General features: G+C 35.8%; 2 protein-coding genes across 6 annotated transcripts; both read left to right on the plus strand.

Annotated features, from left to right (window-relative positions):
• Window positions 1-370: 370 nt before the first annotated feature.
• On the plus strand, window positions 371-11,998 carry LOC132640794 (ADP-ribosylation factor GTPase-activating protein AGD3). Of its 4 annotated transcripts, XM_060357557.1 has the most exons (20): window positions 371-500; window positions 908-1,117; window positions 1,803-1,879; window positions 2,620-2,720; window positions 4,205-4,275; window positions 5,162-5,224; window positions 5,589-5,633; window positions 6,058-6,123; window positions 6,268-6,315; window positions 6,437-6,532; window positions 6,605-6,646; window positions 7,419-7,634; window positions 7,773-7,904; window positions 7,995-8,219; window positions 8,340-8,443; window positions 8,521-8,842; window positions 9,520-9,665; window positions 9,746-9,839; window positions 10,592-11,040; window positions 11,293-11,998. In XM_060357557.1, the coding sequence occupies exons 2-20, from the start codon at window positions 1,073-1,075 to the stop codon at window positions 11,405-11,407; spliced, it is 2,457 nt and encodes an 818-aa protein (XP_060213540.1). In that variant the 5' UTR covers window positions 371-500; window positions 908-1,072; the 3' UTR covers window positions 11,408-11,998. The 4 variants fall into 4 exon arrangements, with proteins under 4 accessions (XP_060213540.1, XP_060213542.1, XP_060213541.1 ...); XM_060357559.1 differs by lacking the exon at window positions 371-500 and having other exon boundaries at window positions 533-1,117; window positions 9,755-9,839; XM_060357558.1 differs by lacking the exon at window positions 371-500 and having other exon boundaries at window positions 534-1,117; window positions 8,340-8,426; window positions 8,507-8,842.
• An 8,495-nt stretch (window positions 11,999-20,493) lies between these two features.
• Window positions 20,494-22,829, plus strand: LOC132640795 (inactive leucine-rich repeat receptor-like protein kinase CORYNE). 2 transcript variants are annotated; one of them, XM_060357562.1, is made up of 2 exons: window positions 20,494-21,868; window positions 22,410-22,829. In XM_060357562.1, the coding sequence occupies exons 1-2, from the start codon at window positions 21,003-21,005 to the stop codon at window positions 22,717-22,719; spliced, it is 1,176 nt and encodes a 391-aa protein (XP_060213545.1). In that variant the 5' UTR covers window positions 20,494-21,002; the 3' UTR covers window positions 22,720-22,829. The 2 variants fall into 2 exon arrangements, with proteins under 2 accessions (XP_060213545.1, XP_060213544.1); XM_060357561.1 differs by having other exon boundaries at window positions 20,497-21,868; window positions 22,407-22,829.
• Window positions 22,830-25,452: the final 2,623 nt, after the last annotated feature.

Here is a 25,452-nt window from a genome sequence, read left to right on the forward strand (position 1 = left end):
AAATCAAAACCATGTGAAAATGAGAAATAGCAAGAACAACAAAGTTATGATAAAATAACAAAGATAGACAAGACCAACACATAGAAGCAGGATAAAAATGCTCCTAATACGAGAAAGGAAACCTCGCGCCCCCCACTAGCCCTCTACCCTGATACTCGACCTTCACTCCCTCTTATCACCGGTCATGTCCTCGGTAAGCCGGAGTAACGCCATGTCCTGCCGAATCACCTCTCCCCAGGCCTTCTTTGGCCTACCCCTTCCTCTCTTCAAGCCCATCACAACCATCCTCTCACACCTTCTCACTGGCGCATCAACGCATCTCCACTGCACGTGGCCGAACCACCTCAACCTCCCTTCCCGTATCTTATCCACTGCAGGTGATAAGAAAGCAAGTAAAAGAAGAAGAAAAAAGAAAGTGTTTTAATTTTGAAAGAAAAGGCAAAAAGTAAAGAGATGTGAAGCTAGTCTTTGAACAATGTCTGTCTGCCCCCCCTCGCACTGTAAGTAACCGTGTCTCTCTCCTCTTTACACTCAAATGACATTTAAAATGAAAATAGATAAAACAAAAGGGTCTATTGATTTCTTTCTTTTCAGCAGCCATTTTTGCTTTAAAAGTAAAGTAAAGTAAAGTAAAGTAAGTAAGTTTACTAAAATGGTTGCTAAATAGTGCAAAGATTAACACGAGAAAATCAACCCTGTAATTAGAAATGCCAAGTTCTCATAATTTGTACAGGAGTTGAGTTTGGTGGTGCTGACAACAATACAATACATTTCATTCAGTTCCCAAGATTTTTCCTTTCTCTCCATTTCTAGGGTTTCTACCCCACCCTCTAGGGTTTTGTACCAACACCCCTCACTTTACTTTTTTTCATTTTTTATTTACAGTAGCTTGATTTCCCAATTATAGGAGTAGCAAATTTGGAGTGCATTGAATTATCTTAGCTGAAGCAGCTCTGACTGCTCTTGTCCACTAAAGACAGATGAATTGAGATCGGGCAAGATCGAACATTTATTTACCGTTGGTAATGTTAATTGAGAATTGGAGTATAAAAGATAAATCAGTGTTGCAAACATGCATTTCGGTAAACTGGATGACTCTCCCATGTTCCGTAAACAGGTTTGTTATTTTTTTGCTGTTATTCTTCCTTATTGTTGCTTGAGCCGATAGAAACTAAGAACTCTCCTGTTTCTTACTCTTTCACTTTAATTCTGGGTTCACTAGTTAAGGATCTACAATTATGAAAAATGTTACTTTAGCCACTAAAATTACAGTTTCTGATTGAGGAAAATACAATGTTTCATCTTTTGATTAAATTCTCTCTCTCTCTCTCTCTTTTTTTTTTTTAACTTTTAAATCCTTAAATGCTAGGATATTTCTATGAGATAAGTGGTAATTTCTGTTATCTTATTTTAGTGAGTAAGTCTGGGTTTTCCATTTCCCAATAGCTTGGTTAAATGTTTTCTTTTGATATAGTAATCTCAGATGACATATAGTTGGCTATTTCTTAGCTGGAGCTTTGATGAGTCTATACGAAATGGGAATGCACGTCACATTGTGTTTGATAACTGATTTCCGGTTATTTACTCCTGTGATGAATATAGCTTTAAAGATGGTAGTTTAGATGAAAATATGCAAAAAGCGCTCCGATGAAGTTGTTGTTACGTCTTGGTGTACATTGATCTCAAAAGTTTTGCCAAGTCAAACCTCAGTGTTCTACTCAAAAGAGAGAAAATTTTAGTTCTTTATGTGGATCCTCACAGAATTTCACTTTGTATTGTTGACTGATGTTTGGGTGAAACAGCTGCAATGCTTGGAAGAAAGTGCCGAGTCCTTAAGAGAAAGAAGCTTGAAGTTTTACAAAGGATGTCGAAAATACACGTGAGTGTTCTTTGTTCGTTGTTGGCTTAATAAACTATGCTTTGTTCTTTTTCATTTGGTTTCTTATCGACGATGCTGAGACTATGAGTGAGTAATCTACAGTAATTGCTGTTTTAATAGACATGCAATTCTTCTAAATATATGTGATTTCATCTCAGAAAACATTTCCTTGAATGGAGTGTAGACATCATTAGTTCTGGTGGTATAACTTCTTGGCCAAATGACTGCTTGATTTTTTTCTTTCTATTTTCATTTTTGTTGATTCTTTCTCATAATGAAGTTTTTATTGAACTTTGAACTTCTAAATTTAGTTGGTTTTGCCGTCACAATCTATTGTCTAAAATAAGAAAAAGAAGAGTGTCTTCTGCTAGCTCAAAAGTGGTATGCTTCTTGGTGTGTGCAACAAATGATTTAATATTTCTCTTAGAATCTTGTTGATGTATCCCCGAAATTCTACTAGTTGAAACCTATTATTTTAGAAAGTCATTAGTGTTGCATAAAAACCACAAGATTTTATTAGATTAGTGCAGGGTAGTTCAGCTGCCTGTCAATGGGCAAGGTCATGGTGAAAGCTTGATGATTTATGTTGTAGGGCTTGAGCGTTTATAGCAGTTCAATGGTTTGCTTTCTATAAGTCCTTTTATGGTTGTTTTGTTGATTAATGGACATCCAACCTCTTTTTTGATCCTTGGTGAATTTGTAGAGGTTTTCAAGTTTCAGTTTTTCTATTCTACTTTCAGGGAAGGACTTGGAGAGGGATATGATGGAGATATTGCTTTCGCGAGCGCCCTGGAAACATTTGGTGGGGGCCACAATGATCCTATTAGCGTTGCATTTGGAGGTATGTAAAGAGCTGATACATATATTCAGATGATGTTTGGCAGCTACAAGTGTTTATCCTAGAGCAATTTTTTTTTTCTTTTACCCCCATTTTGGAGGATCTATAGTGTTTCCACACTTCCCCTCCAGCGTGACTCGAAACTGGACCTACCGATCGTGGGTGGAGGTGTTTTACCGAGCAACCCTCACTTGTCCACCCTTTTATTTTTCAAGTGCTGATATAAATTCGTAAACATGGAGGCACTTCTTGTGGGTTCATAGCAGTGTTATCAAAGGTGCGCTTTAAGCGCGCTTAAGCCCTGAAGCGAGGCTCAAAACATGTTGAGCACTTCGCCTAGCTTTATGTGCGCTTCAGTGTCGTCATCAAGGCTTTAAGACATACTTTTCCTTGTCAATGAGCCTCTCTTGGAGAGGTGACACTAGATGATTGATATTTCGCTTTATCGTAATATTTTTACAATTTCTTTGCCCATATATTTGTTATTCATGCTTATTATTATTAATCTTGGACTAAACATATATATATATTTGTATTTTTGCATCATTGCGCTTTTTTTTCATTAAAGCCCATGCTTTATTTGCGCTTTGCGCTTAAAGCCCCAGCTAACCTTAGAGCTTTTTTGCGCTTTTCGCTTTTGATAACACTGGTTCCTAGATGAAGAGACATCTTACAGAGTAATGGAAACAAGAGAAATTAATGGTCTGGGAAATATATAATTATTTCAATCCTTACCCTTCCCTTTTGGAAAAGCAGCCCAGCAACCTTCTATCCTATTTCAATAATCCACTATTTCACCGACTTGTCCAAAAAAATAATAATTGGTCATCCACTACATTGTTTGTAGTCTCAAGTCTCTCTATTCTTTATAAAGTCTCTCTATTCTTTATTTTTATTTTTTGTTTCTTTGGTATCTGTCTATTGGTTTGGCAATTTGAGGGAGCTGGGCAATAAGACTTGAACATTGGTTTAACGTGGTACATGTTTATGTAATCTGGAGTTTGGATCACATCTCCAATTATTCACATGCCGAGTTTGACGAGAATATCTTAGGGATTGAGAGAACTTCCTGGACCTGTTCTGATTATTCACTAAATAGAATTTACTTTAGTTGTTAATGATCAGAATTTTAGCGAGACTTAGTTGAGGATCTTGTACTTTGCAACATAGTATGTCTTATAAAGTATCCAGATAGTATAAGATAGTGTTCGACTTAAAATTTCCACAACTATTCTGCCCTCGTTTTTTGGCATCAGCTAAATGGTGCTTCTCATCAAAAGCTTTTGTTTAACAAGCATAAAGAGATTGGCTCTACTAAATGCAGAAACACCTTTTCAATATTCTACTTTAGTGCTTTGACCTTTATGAATTAATCCTTTGCTGCTTTACTTTGCAAGTTTCATATGAAAAATCCAGTTTCAACATGTGATCTGTAGTTGGATAATGACCCATTAAGTGTTCATTCACTTACTCCATTCTAATTGTAGGCCCTGTAATGACTAAATTTACAATTGCGCTGAGGGAAATCGGGACTTATAAGGAAGTTCTTCGGTCACAGGTAAAGTTTTCAGTATCTTTTGTTTCTCAATTTTATGTTATTGTTGCAATATTCCTTCGGATGCTTTATTGCTCAACTCCTTATTCGGGGCAGAAAGCAGCACCGGTTTCCTTTCAAGAGATGACTTCAAAGCATCTATTCAATATTACCCTTTTCTCTGGGGTGTGCTTCCGAATTATTGACTTGACCAGTTGTTTTTCACCTTGATATGCAGTATATGGCTTCTAAGTAAGGGCATTTTGATTGAGCTCCATTTCAAGCTCTATCGTGTCCCCGACACTCATTTTCGCAATATCTGTGTTAAACTCTTGCCCATCTTAACCTTTTAGAACACAGAACTCTGAGTTTAATCATCTGCGACCTAAGAAATATGGTTCTCTTTCCTGATCAAAAAGAATATGGTTCTTTTTTTAATATTTTATACCTCTTTTTTCTCTCCCCTTTTATGCGAACTTGACTATCAGCTTCGTTTGTCAGTAATTTATGAAATTTCTTCTTGTGCTAGTTGAATTATTTGCTGTTGTATTTCTATATTACAAGAATATTCTGATCCTGTTGATATTTTATTCTTTTGCCTGGCATTCTTCTTGACTTTATTCATTCTATCATCAATTTTTTTGATTTTTCCTCATTTGAGGCTCTCGTTTCTATGGAAACAATGAAATTATATCTGCAAGTGATCTGTTCTCATCTGCCTAAGTATTTGTGGCAGAGTTACCTGTGTTATTGGGAGGTAGCAGGTACCTGGTGGAGTAGTTAAGATGCACACAAGTAGGCCCAGAAAAAAAGATAGAACTGGATAGAACTGCAAGTGATCTCCTTAGTCTGATAGTGGCATGCATTTAACTAACCACCTACTTCGCCGACATTCATACTGTCTTCTCAGGTTGAGCACATGCTGAATGATCGGTTACTGCAGTTCGTTAACATAGACCTGCAAGATGTCAAGGTACTATTCTTTAACTTCCCTTCTTTCCTAAAAGGCATTTTTGATTGCTACTTCAGGATAACACAAATATTTACATGTGTCCCATGGCTTGGTCTAGTGTTAGACGAAGCGTGTGATGTGCGGGTTAGGCACACGTCACGGTTTTGAACCCTGCCACAGTCAAAAGTCTGGTATTTTAGTGGTAGGTGGAGGGCGGGCCCATTATCCGCCGAGTTTCAAACCATGCGCCATTGGCCTTTGGGGTTTCTCGGTCATTTTAAATCAAAAAAGAACATGCATATGTGAAACCTGATTTTGTGGGCTTAAATACTCAAATATATAACGATTGTGTAAGTATTTGCTACAAGGAGTTCTCTTTGTGCAGGAAGCTCGGAAGCGCTTTGACAAGGCTAGCCTGGTTTATGATCAGGTATTCTTATTCCTAATGCTTGTGAGAAATTTCACCATCTGATGCATTTGAAGATATATTTTTTCGTATAGATAACTGTTGAGTATGCAGAACCACACCTCTATTAATTATCCTATATGTAGGGAATTGGATTAGAAGAGCTATTTTTCAGAAAATGTTGTAATGCATTGCCACCACGTAACTATTATCACGATATTCTGGTTTACCTTGATTATTTCCTCCCATTTAAAAATGTCTCCTGGTGATATATTTTACCACTTCAATGGGGGTTGAAGGAACTCTTAAAGGTTGCAGAAAAAACTTTCAAGTTAATTGGAGTTCTGAATTAAAATAATAGGAACACTCCTCTGTTGTTGATTTAGGGATTTTCTATTAAATCCATTAACATTATTTGATTCTCCTTGATATATGCTCCATTCTGTAGGCTCGCGAGAAGTTTTTGTCATTAAGGAAAGGCACAAAAAGTGACATTGCCAGTGGACTGGAGGAGGTATAGAAGACATAGCAGCTAGCCATGCATACTGCCTATAGAAAACATTCTGAAGTCACAGTTGTTTAACGTTTCCACATATTATTGCCTACTTTGAAAATAAAAGAAGGCACAAACCACTTAACACGGTTTTAACTCTTCCAGGACCTTCATAATGCAAGATCAACTTTCGAGCAAGCTCGATTCAGTTTGGTGAGTGAATCTAGAGATAGAGCATCTCAAGGAATCTCTTAGATTTTATGATTCAAAAGGTGTTACCACAATAGAAATGACATGTTGACCTTTTATTCCTTTTTGAACCCTAACAATCCAGGTAACCGCTCTTTCTAATGTTGAAGCAAAGAAGCGGTTTGAATTCCTGGAAGCAGTTAGTGGCACAATGGATGCTCATCTTCGTTATTTCAAACAGGCATGTCATACAGTTGGAAGTTATCCTAGCCTATTTGTTTTCAATTTCTCACATTCTATTTCTATCTTTTAGGGATACGAGCTTTTGCATCAGATGGAGCCATATATCAATCAGGTTTGTCTTGTTGTTGGTTTCATTTGTGGCAATTTGATTGAGGTTGCTTCAATTAAAATCTCAGATAGGTAGCAATATATTCTTGGTTTATTTCCTACAGAACGGTTAATGATCAAATTTACATTTAGGTAACAGAAAATGAGAATACCTTTCATCTTTCTGCCAACTGTTCTTAATTTCTGCCAACTGTCCTCAATTTCTTCTTTCTTTTATACTTAGAATGGTCCCAATACTTTTCATGTAGAATGGTCCCAACACTTTTCATGTCTCCCTATGTCTCATGGGTCTCAACACGGCAGACACTCTTGTAATGTTTGAAGGACTATTTTTTATGTGTTACTCCCTTTCTTCCAGTTTATGAGAGATTATTCCATTACTAGTCTGTTCCAAAAAGAATGACACGTTTCTATAGTTGGAAACAATTTTATTTTGAACTTCCCATTTTACCGTTAATGAGAAGATTTTGTAGCCACACAAATGTTAGGGTGTGTAAGACTACTAGTTTCAGAAGTCTTGTAGCAACACAAATAATATTGCCTGCTTAAGACCTCGAGTTTCAAAAGTCTATTTCTTTATTAAACTCCGTATCAAGTCAAACTACGTCACATAAATTGGAGAGGAGTTAGTATTATGTAGCATTGACTAATCCTCTGGTCATGGGACCTACCGTTGAGTTGCTGCCAATGTGACATGATAGTTGAAATGCATCTACATATGTTGCTGTCTCATAGGAGGTAGATATTCTAGTGTCATTTTTAATGTTTTTTTGCAGGTCCTGACCTACGCACAGCAGTCTCGAGAACGCTCCAACTATGAGAAGGCAGCTCTTAATGAAAAGATGCAAGAATACAAGAGACAAGTAGATCGAGAGAGCAGGTGGTTCTCCAATGGTTCTAATGGATCTCCTAATGGAGATGGTATACAAGCCATTGGCAGAAGTTCACATAAGCAAATAGAAGCTGTCATGCAATCTGCTGCAAGGGGAAAGGTGTTGAAACTATTATATCACCGAGAACCCTTGCATTAATTCTATTTTACCCTTTATTTATTGCTTTCATGTTTATAAAATGCTCCTTTGGTTTACCCTTCTCACCTTTCGTCAGCTAAAACTACAGTGATCTTTCAGGTTCAAACCATTAGACAAGGTTATCTATCAAAGCGCTCATCAAACTTGAGGGGAGACTGGAAAAGAAGGTTCTTTGTTCTTGATAGCCGTGGAATGTTGTACTACTATCGCAAACAGAACACCAAACCATCTGTGAGTACTATCTGCAATATAGGCTGGGATGTAAAAGGAATACCATTCACCTAACCTTAATTTATGATCTGCTGAGTTCATATTCTGCAGGGGTCAGGTGGTCAACATTCTGGCCAGAGAAATAGTTCAGAGCTTGGGTCTGGACTTCTAAGTCGCTGGCTTTCGTCTCATTATCATGGTGGTGTACATGATGAAAAGTCTGTTGCTCATCACACCGTAAACCTTTTGACATCAACAATAAAGGTTGATGCTGACCAATCTGATCTGCGGTTTTGCTTCAGGATTATCTCCCCTACAAAGAGCTACACCTTGCAGGTGAATTGCTATAGCATTTTCATTTTGGATATCTCATGCCAACCATTGCACTGTTGTTGCAGGGTGGAGTGTGTGCTAGACTTGTGAAATCAGAACTTAAAGGTTTCCCTCTTATTGTAGGCAGAGAGTGCCTTGGACCAAATGGATTGGATTGAGAAAATAACAGGAGTTATTGCTTCTTTGTTGAGTTCTCAGGCCCCTGACAGGGTAACTATTGGAAGCTGGTATACTTTTTAGTTCCCTTTAATTTGGTGCCCATCAACTACAATTTCCAATCTTTATTTCAGTGTTTGCTTGCCAGTCCTATGGGAAGTGGTCATCATCGATCTGCCAGTGAGAGCAGTTCATTTGAAAGTTCAGATTTTGACCCGCCTGCAGTTGAAGACCATCCGTCTGACAGGCTTATCTCAGCGCATCATGAGCGCGCTTTCAGAAATTCACAACAGCTACGATCTGCTCCAAAAACTGAACAGCCAATTGACACATTACGTAGAGTATGCGGGAATGATAAATGCGCTGATTGTGGTGCTGTTGAACCAGATTGGGCATCTTTAAATCTTGGAGTTCTTGTCTGTATTGAATGTTCAGGTGTTCATCGTAATCTTGGTGTGCATATATCAAAGGTAAACTTTTTGATTTCAGCTACGTATTATTTAGTCACAGGCTGTACTGCCTCTTTGCTGGGATCTAAAATTCGTTTCTTTTCTGTGCATATTCAAAGGATCTAAAATTCTTCTTTTCTTCCGGTGCATATTTGTTTGTTTTTATTTAGAAAAGTTAAAATTGGAATTCTCAAAAGTGTCTTGTAGCAATTGCATGGATTTTACATTGTATTTAACATACTGGAGTTTTGTTTAGATTTTTGAACTTTAAGCAGCAATTGGTACAAGATCACCTAAAAGGTTGTTTCTTATTCTTATATTTTTATTGACTGAAAGCCTGTTAGTTTGTTTTGGAGGTTGAAGCCCATGTATTTCTGCCTGGTTCATGGCTCTAATATCTGTGACTGTATTTAAAATTCTTTAGGTAGCTGAATAGTCCGAAAAATGAAATTTCTAGTGCTTCTCTTGATGGTAGCTTTAAAGATACTTGTGATACCGGTGTACTGGTGGATTATGAAACTTTAGAGTAGCTTTTTCAAGGGATGCATGTTAGTTTTCTTCTTTCTGACAGAATTAGAGTTGTTTAGAAAGGAAATGTCTTTTGAGCGTCTGTTTGTATAAACCCCTCTGAACATTTATAATGGTGCATTGAGTTGGTTTTCTGCATCTTGTCCTCAGTTATGATCGTCTCTCTGCAGGTGAGGTCACTGACACTTGATGTCAAAGTATGGGAGCCTTCTGTTATAGCTTTATTTCAGTCGTTGGGGAATACCTTTGCAAATTCAGTCTGGGAGGAGTCACTGCAAGCACGAGGTTCTTTCCAAGTTAATTTTTCCGCTGCCAGGTAAGTTTCCCGCTCAAATCATTTTTCCTCTGAAGTTTATCTTCATCTTTCTCATATAACTTGGCCATTTAAAACTGAAGCTCATACAGATCTGATAAACAGCAACAGCTCTACTTCAGCAAGCCAAGTCATGCTGATCCGATTTCAACCAAGGAGAAATTCATCCATGCAAAGGTCATTACCATCACTCTCCGTAATTGTTTAAAACAATGAGTTGTTTAATGCTTTTTCCATCAGTCAGAATTGTAGAAGAGACATCTTTGGTTGTATGAACTGTTATTTCTATGACGAAAGATTTTGTGGTAATGTTTTGAGTTTCCTGTCTGTGTGAGTCTACAAGGATTTCTGAGGGTATCAAAGTGCTAGCTTGAAAACTGCAGTCTGAGATGAACACCATCAAGAAGATTCCCCTTGTCCCATTTTTGCTCTTGGAACTCTGATTTTGGCAAACTCTATGGATATCATGTGTTTAGGAATAAAGTCTCTTGACATGTTTGGAGCTTGGTAACTGTGGCCCGAGCAATCGAATTATGGAGAAGGAAAAACATGACATTCAATCTCAACCTGTATCCTTTCCCAAAAAGGAAAAAACCCAAATAAGTATAGAACAAAATAACAAAAAATCTAACCTGCTTCTCACATCCATAGTCTGTAGTTTGTGGGGAGTGATGTCTTATAAGTGCGAAGCACTCAAGTGCACCTATGTCATTTGGCTTGCATGCAAGCCTGCCCTTATGTTTATGGGAGAATTGAGCTTATTGTTGGCTGGCTATTCAGGCATTGTTCGGACTAACTTGAAAAGAAAAAAATCTGTCTTTTAAGCCTGACATGTTAATTTTCTCCTATAGCATTGACTTCACTTTGACCCTTATGACATTGGCAATACATTCCTGGTTATTAATTGAATATTTTCTCCATTATCACAGTATGCAGAGAAAACATTTGTTCGGCGGACCAAGGACTGTAACTCTGTGGCACAAATGATGTGGGAGGCCGTTCGAGCTAATGATAAGAAAGCTGTGTATCGCCTTATTGTAAGCTCTGAAGCAGATGTTAATGCTCTTTACAAGCAAGTTGTGTCTAATTCTTCCTTAACCCTTGCCAAAGTAATGCTGTTGCAAGAACAACCATACACTGATGAGAGTTCTACTTGCTTAAAAATGGACTTAGCAACTCCAAGTGAAAGGCATATAATTGGGGACTTTGATGGGTGCTCGCTTCTACACCTTGCTTGTGAAACAGCTGACCTAGGGATGCTAGAGCTTCTTATGCAGTATGGTGCAAATGTAAATGCTTCAGATTTACGTGGTCAGACACCACTTCATTGGTGCATTATGAGACGCAAAGCTTCATTTGCTAAGTTGCTTCTTGCAAGGTAATCAAAAGTAGCATACTGTGCTAATTCTTATATTTCTCCTCATTAATGTTTCATTGGGTTAGGGTGGTCATATTTTCCTATGGGGAAGTTGCGTGTTCCTTACAGATTTATCCTTCTATAAACCATATCCCCCTGACCCTGCTAACACGGGATGCTTTGTGCACCGGGCTGCCCATTTTTCAAACCATATTAGTAAGCAATGTGATTCTCCATATGTTAAGTTTTGCCCTTGTGTGTGATTAACTGCAGGGGTGCTGATCCACATGCTTTGGATGGGGAAAGTAAAACTCCACACGATCTTGCATTGGGCTCAAATTTTAATGACAATGAGGTCCTTAATCTCTTATCCGACACAAATGCTTAAAACATTCGAGAGAGTATATACCAAATGTGGACAGAGATTGAAGCTGTACCCTTTTGGTGAAATGAAACCAGGGTTTCAGTTCTTTGTAATTATGTTAGTGAATTTTGTGCTGATGGATCTCCATTGAAAGACACAGCTGCTTGTGCATTATGGGCTCTCAATGTTGCATGTTTTGGTCGATAAGATTGCTGGGGACTACACGTCTGTATCTAATATTGAAGTATAATGTTAGGGTGGTTTTTCATGCTTGATTTTGGAGGTCAGCTGCATTGAGGGTTGCAGTCTTTTTGTGTTGTAAAGCTGTTTTTTCACTTATCAGTTTTATTGGTTTTTGTTTTTAGAGTAATGTTTTTGTGGAAGGATTCAGGGCATTCGCCTTGAGTGCTAGTATTTTGTGTACATTTGCTGTTAATTTTTCTTTTGTGGTGTAGCCTTTGTAGTTTGTATATCTAAATCTAAGTGGTATTTTAACTGAGGGAAAAGGCTTTGCCTGCCTGTCCCTTCATTGGTTTAGTACATTTGGTGGATGTATGGTGAGTTTGTGAACTTGCCCGCTGGTTTGTTCAGAGGTAAAAATCTTTTTTATTGTTGTGTTGTTCGCGGTACCAGCTTCTTTGCGTGGGAAAAAAAGGGAAAAGAATAAACACTACTGGAATTGATGTAAAAATATCATTTAGTTTGAATTATTGGATTTCTACCAATTAATGATAGTTAAGTATTCAAGTGTCATTGCAGTCCATAATTAGCTGCTCTAAACTATAATTAAATGGCATTTCGTGCTTTGCTCGTTTTATTTCATTTTTTCTAGTTTCTTAAGGAATACATCATACCTTTAATAACTCTGCTAGGTTTTCCCAATTGAGCTGCCTAATCATCTACTTACAAATTCGGTCAAGCTTAGCAAATGCAAATAACCATAATAGAAAACTAATAACTTGGTTTACTAATTCCTTCTTAAAGTTTTCTATAGCTGTTCGACTAAAGAAAATGTGTACGTATCGTGCATTATCATGAAACACCAATTAGATGCGAGCCAATAATAAAAGAAAAAAAAAACAAATTAAGAATGTGTCCACAATAATTGGTGATTATATAATCTTTTAAATTTGGTCCAAGATAAATGATTTTAAAATACCTAAGAAGATATAATTTTATTTTTAATTTATATTCTATACAATAAATGACTTGAGTATATTTCTAAAAAGCCTTCAATACATTTTATACGAGTAGACCAGGTTAATTTAGTCAATAATTCTATTAATGTAGGTTACTAAGTAATTTTCCTTAATGAATATGTTAAAATCTTAAAAGAAAAAATGATCAGAGGGAGTATTATTATTTAGTGATAAAAATTAGCTGATAGGTCAAATCATGGGGAGGAGGAGCAGAATTATTCCAGTGGAAAAGAAAAAAACAAAAGGTAGTAAAGAAAAGCAGGAAACTTCACTAATCCCAGTACACAACATTTGCATAAACAAATCACAACAACATGAGTAAAAGTAAAGTGTAAAAAAAAAAAAAAACAATTTTGAAAATCATATCACTGTCCTTCCTTTGAAGCACATCTTTCTATGCGTTATGTTTCGCTTTCGGTCTCGAGACAGCGACGCCAGCTAAGCTATATCCCCTAAATGCCTACGTGTAAATGGGCATGAGCATGACCCCTCTCTGTCAAATCTCCATTTGCTTTCTTCTACTTTTCCCTCATGTTACCAAGACTGCTCAGACAAAGATACAGACACACACAAACTACCAATATAAAAATGTTCGCTTTTATTCTTTTTTGCTTAACATATAGAGTATCAAATTATCATTATCGCTTTAATCAACTTTTCTCTTCCTTTCCTTTTCCCCTCTTAATCCAAGATTATTTACCTTCAGGAGTCGTTTCGGTCACATACAATTATGGGGGATCATAATGTAAAGATTATTTAGGAAATAATTATTAATGAATGGATTATTATGCCATGATTAATAATGAATAGAATTTTAAACACGAATTGCTTAATTTGAAAGGAGATTTTCGTCTTTAAATAGATTAATCCAACATTATTATTGCATGTATACTTACTCCATATTCTATCCCATATAAAATACATAAGTTTCCGCATAATTTAGTGTGTATGGTATTTATTACTGCAAAGCAAACACTGCATTAGAGTTATGCGCGGATTATTTTTAATTGTGCAACCAACCAAACACTATATTATCTTTGCAAAATTTTATGCTGGAACTAACAATTCCAATATGCATCAACCATATCCTAAGGCTACATTCGGGAAAACAAATACTACTCCCTCCGTCTATGTTTAAAATAATTACTTCCTTGGGATTAAAAAAAAGTGTCGACTTAGCTTTTTTCTTAGGTAAAAAAAACGTCCACTTATTAAATCAAGAAACAATTAACATTATCTTTCCAGATTATCCCTATTAAGTATTATGTAATCAAATCCCAATGCCTATTTAATTAGGAGTAGTTTAGTCAATTTACATATTTTTTTTTTGGAGTGAGTAATTTCTTAAAGAGTGTGCAAATGACTAAGTGGACTCTTTTTTTTATCCGGATGGAGTAATATTTACAGCCATAAGAATTTAAAATAATTATAGAACTTAATAATAAGGATAAAATAGGTATAAGATGGTAAAATATCTCTTGATTTTCTAATCTGGATAAGTAAAATTGGACATCTATATTTAGTATAGTGGACAAGTAAAAATGAAAGGAGGAAGTAATATTTTATCGAATTTCATTTTTTGATTTATTTCAAAATTGATAAATAGATACAATTAGCGGCGGAGCCACATAAGGCCGAGGGGGTTCAACCCCCTTCGGCGGAAAAAAAACACTATTTATACATGGTTAAACTTATTTTTTTATGTATAATAGTAGATGTTGAACCCTCTTTGACTTCTTTGTATGTCTACTTTTTTATATTTTGAACCCCCTTAGTAAAGGGCCCTTCTTTTGGGGTGATCTTTAAATTTTGCCCCTCATAGTTGTAATCTTTAAATTTTGCCCTTCGGCTAAAACTCATGGATTCCAGGTTCGAACACCTACTCAGTCAAAAATTTTAAAAAAAATTACAAGGCAGAGTTTAAATTTCGCTATGCCCCACCGCCAGAATTTTAGTTATGTTTAACCAAAAGTCTGCCGATGGGGGCAGACTTTGCCTTGAGGTATATATATATATATATATATATATATATATTACTTTTCAAGATAAACTTTTAGTTATGCCTTAACTAGAAGTGTGTCTCATAAGACATAACTAAAAGTATGCCCCAAAAGGCGGAACTTTTCCTTAAGAAATAACTAAAGTTATGCCGGACCCGGCATAACTATAAGTTCCGCCTTATAAGACAAAGTTTATGCCTTAAGGAAAAGTTCTGTCTTAGGGGCATACTTTTAGTTATGCCTTAACTAAAAGTCTCATAACTAAAAGTCTGCCCCATAAGGCATAACTGAAAGTATGTCCCATAAGACGGAACTTTTCCTTAAGACATAACTAAAAGTTTGTCTTATAAGGTAAAGTCTATGTCTTAAGGAAAAGTTATGCCTTATTGGGCATACTTTTAGCTATGCCTTAACTAAAAGTCTGACCCATAAGGCATAATTAGGGAAAGATTTTTAGTTAAGGCTTAACTAAAAGTCTGCCCATAAGTATGCCGGACCCGGCATACACTTGTTAAGGAATAACCAAAGTTATGCCGGACCTGACATACTTATGCCAAGTCTGCTCATAAGGCATGAATATGCCGGGTCCGGCATAACTTTGGTTATTCCTTAACAAGTGTATGCCGGGTCCGGCAAAAACCTTGCCTTGCTATTTTTTTCTAAAATTTATGCTTGAGCGGGGGTTCGAACCCAGAACCTCATGATTTATGCGCGAAGCTTCGGGTTGCAACTCGAAGGGCAAAAATTAAAGACCAGCAATATGGGGGGCAAAATTTAAAGACCACAAATATGAGGGGCAAAATTTAAAGACCACCCCAAAAGAAGGGCAATCCGCGCAAAAAAAATGCTTAGTGAAAAGGAAATCCTGATTCCGCTACTGGATATAATATACATTGTACTTGATTATTCATTGCCAAGAGCCGAATAGTAATCACATTTTCACCTTAATTATTCTTGTTTAAGAACTGATGGATCTAAACTAAATCTTTTAAAATTTGCATGTCAATATATGTCGTATGTTTTCTTGGATGTCTACTGTGCCTGCGTGTATAAAGCAACAAAATGTAGATATGAAGAGGACATACTTTTAAGGAGCAATATTATTTATTTCCAGAGGTCATTCTTAAATTAATTAAATTTTTTGAACAAGTTGATAAGAAGAAAATCATAACTTTGAAACTACACCAAACTAATATTACAAAATTTAGTCACATTTGCTTGCTTCAACATGAAGTAGATCTTGTAGTCATGTTTTAATTTACAAAAGACACTACGAAGAAAATTAAGAAAGCATATGCATGCCAGAGGCTCGTTGCAATTCTCTTTTTTTGCTTATAAGCATTTTAGAAAAAAAAGAAATAAAAGCAACAAACAGATCTACATGGTCTATCCAAATAAATTTTATGACTTGTTGCCTAGACCAAGTAAAAGAATTAGAAAAATAAGAGTTTCTAAAATATCTGAAAAGCACTTTCTTTAATTTGCTCCATCAAACATTTTCATAAAAGTGGAAGCATAATATAAACAAAGGAAATAAAATTATAACAGATAATGTTTCTGTGTCACTAACTAATTCTAGGCCATGTCAATTTCGCCCTAGTGCAAACAAAAACTTTCTTTTAACTTAATTTGGAAATGACGGAGAATAGCTACTGCATATACTGGAAATAATTTTGTTTCTACGTTCTATCACTATTTCATTCTTAGATTATTTTCTCGATCACGCCATTAAAGTACTGTGTATGAATTTGAATAGGATACTACTAGTACTTGACCAGTTGATAGTGTGTCGTCCTTTTTTTTTAGGGCACTTCCTGAGGGTCATACTAAGCCAGTTAACCGGTTTGACCGGAACCGGACCGGTAACCGGTTATAAAACCGGCCGGTTTCCGGTCTAAAAATCGGAACCAGCCACCGATTTCGGTTTACTGGTTTCAAACTGGAAATCGGACCGGACCGGTCCAAAACGTTAGAAAACCTTTTTTTTTTGTATAGTATATATATATTATAGTATTTATTAGTATATTGTAGGTATATTTACATATGTTATATAAGTTTATAAGTAAAGTTTATATATTTACTGACTAACAACATATACGTATATATATATTAAGTTATATGCTTAAGTTATACTACATATACCTAAAATATACTAAAAATATACTTATATATATCAATATACTTAGGTTATAAAAGTTATATATATATGTTTAAGTTATATGTATACTATATATACTTATAAGTTATATATATATATATATATATATATATATATATGTTTAAGTTATATGTATTATAACTTAAGTTATTTATAGCTTAAGTTTTTTCTAAGTTTATAAATTAAGTATATTTATATTATAAGTATATTCTTAGTATATTTTAGTTATTTTTCAAGTATATAACTTTCTAGTTTTTAATTTAAGTATATGCATATTATAAGTATATTCTTAGTATATTTTAGGTATATTCCTAACTTAATATAAGTAAAAATATGAACACAAGTAAATAGAAGAAAGCTCAATGAGCCATATATTTTGGATAACATTTATTTGCAAGTTGTAGTTTATTTTAACTTACAAATAATACATGAGTTGCAAAGAAATAGTAGAATAATAAAATCAAAAAGTGTCAATCATTTGGCTAATAGCCGCCATATCATATTCGATCATGGAGATATCTTCAAAGTCTTCCATTTGGTCCACTCCACTTGCTATCAAATCTTCAATCTCTTCCTATTTGCCTTCCACCGCTTCTAAGCTTTGGTTGTGTCGCTCCGATCTAATCCAATCGCGAATTCACACTAGTATTTGCAAGCTAAATCTGGATAATGAGTGTCTATGGTCTCCAATTTGTTGTCTTCCTTGGCTAAATGCACTCTCCGAAGCCACGGTTGATATTTGAACCGTAAGGATATCTCAAGTCATTCTTGAAAGTATTGGATGACGTGCCTTGTATCTCTTCCACCTTGCTAAGACGTCCAAATCATCTAGTTCCTTGATATCCATATTTTGCTGCATCAAATAAAGGTGATATTCATCAAAGTTTGCATTATAAGAAGGAGTTGGATGTGAATGTAAAAGTTTTAAATGCGACAAACCCGACAAGCCCTTTTTGTTACTTTGAGAAGTAGTAGGACGTGGAGCAACGGGTGTAGCATTTTCTTCCAAATTAGAATAATGACTAAAAACTTTTCTAAACTCGGCATCAATCGCGAGCTCGGCGTCAGCTAAAGATGGTTCAACTTCCTCTTCAACTTCTAAAAAGGTATAAATTTGATTAACCAATGCTCTAGTATAAGACATTTTTAAACAAGGATTTAAAAGAGAACCCAATATAAATAAAGTTGGGATGAGAAAAAAATACTTCTTAAATTTTGTTGTCATATTAAAAATAGCTGCTTGATAACCGGATTTATTTTTATACTCTTGTAAAACTCTAGTTATTTCCGCTAAGTAGGCTAAAATTTCGGTTAACGTGAGATATAATTGTCTAGAAAAAGCAAGAGTTGCATTATAAAATTTTTGTAAGAGTTCAACACATTCCTTAACATCTTCCCAATCGGGAATATTTAACCAATTATCACTATTCATATTAAAATGGTTGTGAACTTGTTGTATGGGAGTCCTATAATCATATGCTTGTTGTAACATAATGTAAGTGTACTTCCACCTCGTGTCAACTTCTACTTGAATTTTCCTAGGTCTAAGGCTATTTTCTACACAAGAATTCTTAAAATCTCTCAGTTTTGCCCTATTAGCATTACAAAAAGAAACGCAACCGCATTTCTAACTTTTTGAATAGAATCTTCAAAACACTCAAGACCATCTTTAACAATCAAGTTTAAAATGTGACAATTACATCTCACATGAAAAATATTTTTTAGCGGAGGGTTTAATTCCCTTTTTAAAAGACCAATCGCCTTTGTATTATTAGAAGCATTATCTAAAGCAATACAAAGTGTTTTTCTATAAATGTTAAAAAATCTCATAATAGTAGACATTGAATCCACTAAAAGTTTTCTGTCGTGACGACCTTTCACTTCATCATATAAGAAAGATATAGTTCTTTTTTGCATAACCCAATTGTCATCAACCCAATGACATGTAATAGCAAAAAATCTAGCTTGTTAAGACTAAGACCCAAATTGGCGGTAAGAGAAACACTACAATTTGAAGAATTAAATACGTGGCGCAAATAAAATCTATATATATATATATATTTTATATAAATCTATAATATCCGATCTACAAGTACTTCTAGGAATACCCTCAAACAACGGATTATAACAACGTTGAATATAAGTAACAAAACCCAAACCCGAAGGAAAGGAAAATGGTAGAGCATCAAAAGCAACCATTTTAGCTATTTATGTACGATTTTTTTTCTTGTCATAGCTAAAAAATTTACCGGTTCGTGGGTCTATTGTTAGTTGAATACCCCCCACATTTGAACGCGTTTTCTCTCCCCAAATTTCCTTATGTGTTACCTCTCATATGACCTGTTAGTGAACCCGTTCCATCATCCTTATTAGTTTGTTGCTTAAAAACAAATTCTTGTCTACATATATTGCATGTAGTTGTTTGTCTTTCCTTATTCTTAGTCATAAATCCCCAGATTTTAGCGGTTGGCTTACGAGTTTTTGGCGGTTTGTCTTGTGTATGTGATTGTGCAGGACCTGTGTCTCCTATGAGATTTTCGGGGGCTCGTGTTTCATCATCATCATCATCAATTTCATTAAAAGTGTCGGTGTTACATTGCCTCATGATCTAAAAGTGAATTATTTCCACCAACATCAATACCTAAATTAGGTGTTTCGTTCACAAATGTTTCCTCATTAAACCCACCCCTAACAATACTACTACTACTACCGGCACCACGTTTAAATCTCTTCGCCATTATTAAATAGAATTAATTTATATCACACTCAAATAAATCACAAGAAAATTTACAACAAATTAAATTGCGTAAATTAAATAGCGAAAAATAAAGATAGAGTTGGAACGAAGGTACCAAATTGTCGGACTAATTTCCAACAAAGTGAAGGCGGCTAGAATTGCAAATCCACCAAAGCTACTTCAGATTGTTGCAAAATCACCAATTCCACCAATAATATTATAATTGCAAAATTAATAATTGAAACTAGAATAAAACCTTATAATATTTAATTGAGAGAAATTTAAAGTGGCTAATTGTTGCAAAGTAACTATAATTGAGAGAAAGAGAAGAGTGAATTGGTGTGGATTAAAATTGGAAATGAAGGATTTATATAGGAGTGGGGGATGGGTTAAAGTGTAAAAAAAAAAGTTTGGGGAGGTTGGGGGACCAAAAGGGGCGTTTGGAGCCGTTGGCAACGGTCATTTTTGCAAAATGGACCGTTGCCCAACGGTCCAGCCCACACAGTTAACGGCTACATTTTTTTATTTTGACCGGTCTCAAAAAATCAAAACCGGAAGGTATTAAACGGTAACCGAAACCGGTAAACCGGTTCCGATTCCGATTTTACCGGTCCGGTTACCGGTTTGAACCGGTAAAACCGGACCGGTTGCCAGGCTTAGGTCATACTCATATTGATTTCCAGTAAAAGTCTCAGGAGTTATATATGAATACCTAGATTTAATAATAATACTCCATCCGTTATTTTGTAGGCATAAAATATTTGGATTCCCTTTAAGTTGTACTCCCTCTGTACCAATTTATGTAGACTTTTTTTTTTATTAGCATTTTAAGATGTATTTTTTTATCAAATTGATATTAAAAAAGTTACAACTTATAGTATTTTTCAAATATATAAATTATAATCTTAAAATATTAAGCTAATTTATTTTAATTTAGCTTCAAAATTTGATTAAATTGACTTTCTAAAAATAAAAAATGACACATAAATTGGGACAAGAAACTAGCCAATTGTTCATTTCTTTAGTGGACAAAAAAGCTGCATTTATTCACTAATCTTGTGTGTTACTTGGAAGTTGGAATGATTCTATTCTTCTTCATTCTGAAGATTTCGTGACAAGAGTCTGCCATTCTACCCCTGGTATATATCCCTCAAGTTGAATGAAAATATATCTTATTTTATTTTAAAGTAGCATAGCTGGAGGCTTTGCATTTTCCTACTTCAAGAATCAAGATTCGTTCAGATAGAGAGAAAAAAGTAGAAAAAAAATGCTCACATTGTTCCTCTCCTCATTTTTACTGGCAACATTCAGTGTTTGTTGAACGTTTCCTAGTCCTATTTGGAACCCTAAAAGTTGAGTACTTATTTCCCAAGTTCTTTGTTATCTTCTGTTTTGTAGCACTCATATTCTCTTTCTTCTCTTCTTGTGAGAGGGAAAACAATGCCTTTTTCTAGTGCTTAAACCAAATTCCTTCTTCGATTTCACTCTTTGCATCTTTTAGACCATAAAGCTTTGAACTTTTTCCATGGGGAGGACAAACCTTACCTACTGTACCAGTACCACAGTTTTCAAGCTGGTTTTTTTGTGCATTTTGTGGGTACAACTAAGCTGTGTGCAATGCCATGGAAGGATAATCAAGGATACCTCCACTGAGCCTACGGCCCCACCTTCTCCACCTCAGTTCAAGAACAGGTTTCAAAGGATTTTTCTTAGTATTCTGTTTGGTATATTCGCTGGGTTGATTTGTGCACTTGTCTTTGCTTGGTTTGTTCGGAGCTTTGTGCGTTACATCAACAAAGCTCCAATTCTCAAAGGCCCAGTTGTATTCTCTCCAAAAATTCCGGCAAAGACACTGCAATCAGCTCTTGCTATTGACACCCAGTTGCTTGGTGGGAAATACTACAGAACTGTTCTGGACAATGGTCTTACTGTTGCTGTCAAAAGGCTTGAACCCTTTGAGTCTGGTGACTTACAGGGCAAGTCTTCGAAGAGAAGAATACAACAAGAACTTGAAGTGATTGCTAGTTTAAGGCACAGGAACTTGATGAGTTTAAGGGCTTACGTTCGCGAATCTAATAGATTCTTTCTGGTTTATGATTATGTGCCTAATGGGAGTCTTGAAGATGCAATGAACAAAGTTAGGGAAAACCAATTGCAGCTTAGCTGGGAACTCCGGCTTCGAATTGCAGTTGGAGTTGTTAAGGGTCTTCAGTATCTTCACTTTTCTTGCAACCCCAGAATTTTGCATAGGAATTTGAAGCCCACAAATGTAATGTTAGATGCTGAGTTTGAGCCTAGGTTGGCTGATTGTGGTTTGGCTAAAATCATTCCCACTTTGAATCTCCCTGCCGCATCAACCTATGCTCCTCCTGAGTCTTTCCAAAGCTGCAGGTATCATTTCAAACTGAATGAATTATAGTAATTTTGAAGGGTTTTCAAAGGCTCAATAATTTTAATTGGCTCCTGTTTATGCATTTATTCTGGCCTAGTGATAAAGTTACAATCTTTATCTTTTTCGCTCTGCCTATGTAAGTGATATTGGAGGTGAACTGAGCTATGCATTGAGGATGGTGTGTTTGTAATGAACACAATTTGCTCTACTATTTGAAACTTCCTTTTGCACTTTGTTATAGCTTTCCGCAGTCTTGTTCCCCTTGATTTCTCCTATTTGGTAGTATTGAATTTCGCTGTTGTGTAAGAAATTTTTCCTACGCCTGCCTGCTCTTCTTTATCAATTCATTGACATAACAAGTTTATTGTGTGCTTCTATTCTCTTGTAGTTATATCATCAACGATGTTTGGTTTTGAAGTTGCAAATACTAAGTTTTTCACTTATCTAATATCTCTTCAGTTTGACACAATACATATCTGTTAAAGTCATTGTTTAATCTATTAAGTGGTTGAAGCTATAGTTGTTGCTATTTTGCAGCAGGTATACTGATAAGAGTGACGTATTCAGCTTTGGAGTGATATTGGGTGTTCTATTAACTGGAAAGTACCCAACAGATCCCTTCTTTGGGGATACATCTACTGGAGGAAGTTTAGGGCGTTGGCTTCAACGTTTGCAGGAGGCAGGCGATGCTCGAGAAGCATTGGATAAGAATATTCTAGGGGAAGAGATTGAGGAAGATGAGATGCTAATGGCTGTGAAAATAGCAGTGGTATGCTTATCAGACATGCCTGCTGATCGCCCTTCAAGTGATGAGCTCGTTTCTATGCTCACACAATTAAATAGCTTCTGATTAGTTGCTTTTTTTCCGGATATCAAGATTCAAATACTCAACATCTTTAAGGCTGTTCTTTTGGCTTTCTAAGGTAATAGGTTTGCTTGTGGAAGCATATCCTTTTGGTAGTTGAGCAATGCCTTTCGGTTATGTTGATGAAAGGGAGTGTAGTTGGCTCATTCAGGAAATATGACTATGACCTCAACTACTTTTTACCTCCGGAAACAGAGCTATAACTTCAGAAAGCACTTGAACAATTATCAGTAATGGCCTCATTTTGCGAGATTTTCTTTAATTGACCTAGTTGTATGTAAATTTGAGTAATGTTAGATAAGTGCTGATAGTTTTAGAAGGGATTTGCTAACAGGAAGAGAATGTGTAACAAATACCATGGAGTACTTGCGCACTGGCGGTAGTTTGTGAACATTTGAGACATTTGCATTAATATTCTTTTAACCTTTTCTAATGATAGTGTTTTTGTGGCGGGGGGGGGGGGGGGGGGTTACTCTGGTTGTCCTTTTGCAAGAGACAGCTTTTGTTTATCTAGGAATCACGAGTTCTTCGTGGTCTGCAAAAGCAAGTTTGTTTTCTGATATTTCAAGGTAGCTCAAAACTTTTATCTCCATTCAAATTATGGTGTTCGACAATTGCCACAAGGACCAATCGAATTCTAACAAGTATACGAACTGTTAAGGTGTTTTGAGGTGGTAAGTCGAAAAAAAGCAAAATAAAATAAAATCAAGAAAATGTTAAGTTGTGACGAAAAAAGAAATATAGGGCCCTTGAAATTCAAAACCTTTTATGTCACGACTCAAAATTACCCCAAGTCGTCATGGCACCAACCATTCTCTCCTCGGGTGAACCAAAAATGAGATAATCAACTTAGACGTATTAACCGTAAAACTATTTAAGTCTAACAAAGGAAACTAACATAGAAAGTGACAACTTATAAGTTGCTCATAAGCTGTTTTCAGCTTTTTTGAGTGTTTGGTTGGCCAGCTTAAAGTCATTTTGTGCTTAAAATAAGCTCAAAAAAATAATTGAGCCCATTTGACTTAGCTTATCTAAAACAGCTGAAAACAACTTATAAGCCAAAAAAAATAAGTTAGATTACCCATAAGCTGCAAACAGCTTATAGGCATAAGCCCATCCAAACAGGCTCAATATCTAAAACAGTACTGAAGCAAGTCATAATAAGGGAATTCCTTTCTTGTCCAATATAAAATTGATTTATAAGAAAATACTTTGCAGAAAAAAGAAAAAAAATAATTTCTTTTTCTGGCTACAGATTTATGGAACCTCACTATGGCACATTGAGCTTTTGGTATAAGTATTCCGGGCTAATAGTCTACGGATTTCTAAATTTTCGTAAGACCCTCCTGAAATTCCTTCCAGAGCTTGACCGCAAGAATCGATGATAGAGTTACTTAGAATATAAAGGTATATATGTATTTGAACAATATAATGCCTGACAAAACATAAGTAAAGATAGAAAAACTCCTTAGTCATTGCAAGACAAAGCCAGCGGCTCACTAGTCTACGTAAGCTCAACTCCGACCTGAAAATCTCACTCACGAGCGCAGTTGGTGCACAGACTCAAATTTAGACAGTGCAGGAAAGGAAAGGAGTGAGTATGGGAAGTGCTCAGTAAGTATCATCCACCGTCCCCATCAGAGTAGTGGTGAGCTTTATAGCAAAAATAACTATTTTCCAATTTCACCGATGTACTAAGTGAACAGTGAAGAGATATGTATTAACACTTTATGATATAACTTAACAAGTTTAAACTTACACGAAAAAGGCATAAAATTTTTGCATTAACATCTCAATGTCAAGACATAGATCACGAGGCAAATATTAGCAAGATATGCAAATAAAGATTCAAACTTTACTCAATACGACATTGTTCAAGGTGCCCCCAAAAGCATCTGTCAGGATCGGGCTACTACCTATGTACTCAAAGAACCAAGTTCTTTCAGCAACTATGAAAGAAGGTAAATTGCGGAATAAATAAATCAACACAAGAATTTTTGCGTGGAAAACTCCTAGCTCAAGGGAGGAGTAAAACACATCCTATCTCTTATAGGACTTTCCCAACTTCACTAAACTCGAGTAGTTTAAGGCTTACGATCTTCCTTGCAATACCTAAGGAACTGTTCCTTAACAGTCCCGCCTCTACCCACTTAATACTCAATACTTCAATGACTCTACCCAGTCCAAGAAGTCCAGTACAACTAGATACCAACTAACACCTATTACACAATACTAACCCGGATAAATAGATGGAACCACAACTAGAACCTAACTATTACAACTAAATAACTTGATGACAAATCTTTATAAGCTCGGGTTCTTTGTTGATATGTAGTTGCCTTTTCTTGAAACTAGGTGTCACGACCCAACTAGTGGGCTATGATGGGTACCCGGAGCTAGCTACCGAGCACCACTCATCATGCTATCTATCACACTTAACCTGGACATATATCATTTTCAACATAAAACTTGTCATAAACCAATTTCTAAATCTCCCAAAACATGTATATATGCATAAGCCCACGAGGCTACAAAATAATGTGCAAAATTTACACTGAAGAAGTCCCATAACACCTATAACCCACACATAGGTATCTACGAGCCTCTAACTGAAGTACTGAAGTCATAAAGACGGGACAGGACCCCGCCATACCCCAAATATGTGCATAAAAGAATATATCAATAAATAGCATCTCCGGAGTAGTGGAGTGCTCCTGT

The sequence above is a fragment of the Lycium barbarum genome, chromosome 5 (genome assembly GCF_019175385.1).
Source record: "Lycium barbarum isolate Lr01 chromosome 5, ASM1917538v2, whole genome shotgun sequence".
Taxonomy (NCBI): Eukaryota; Viridiplantae; Streptophyta; class Magnoliopsida; order Solanales; family Solanaceae; genus Lycium; species Lycium barbarum.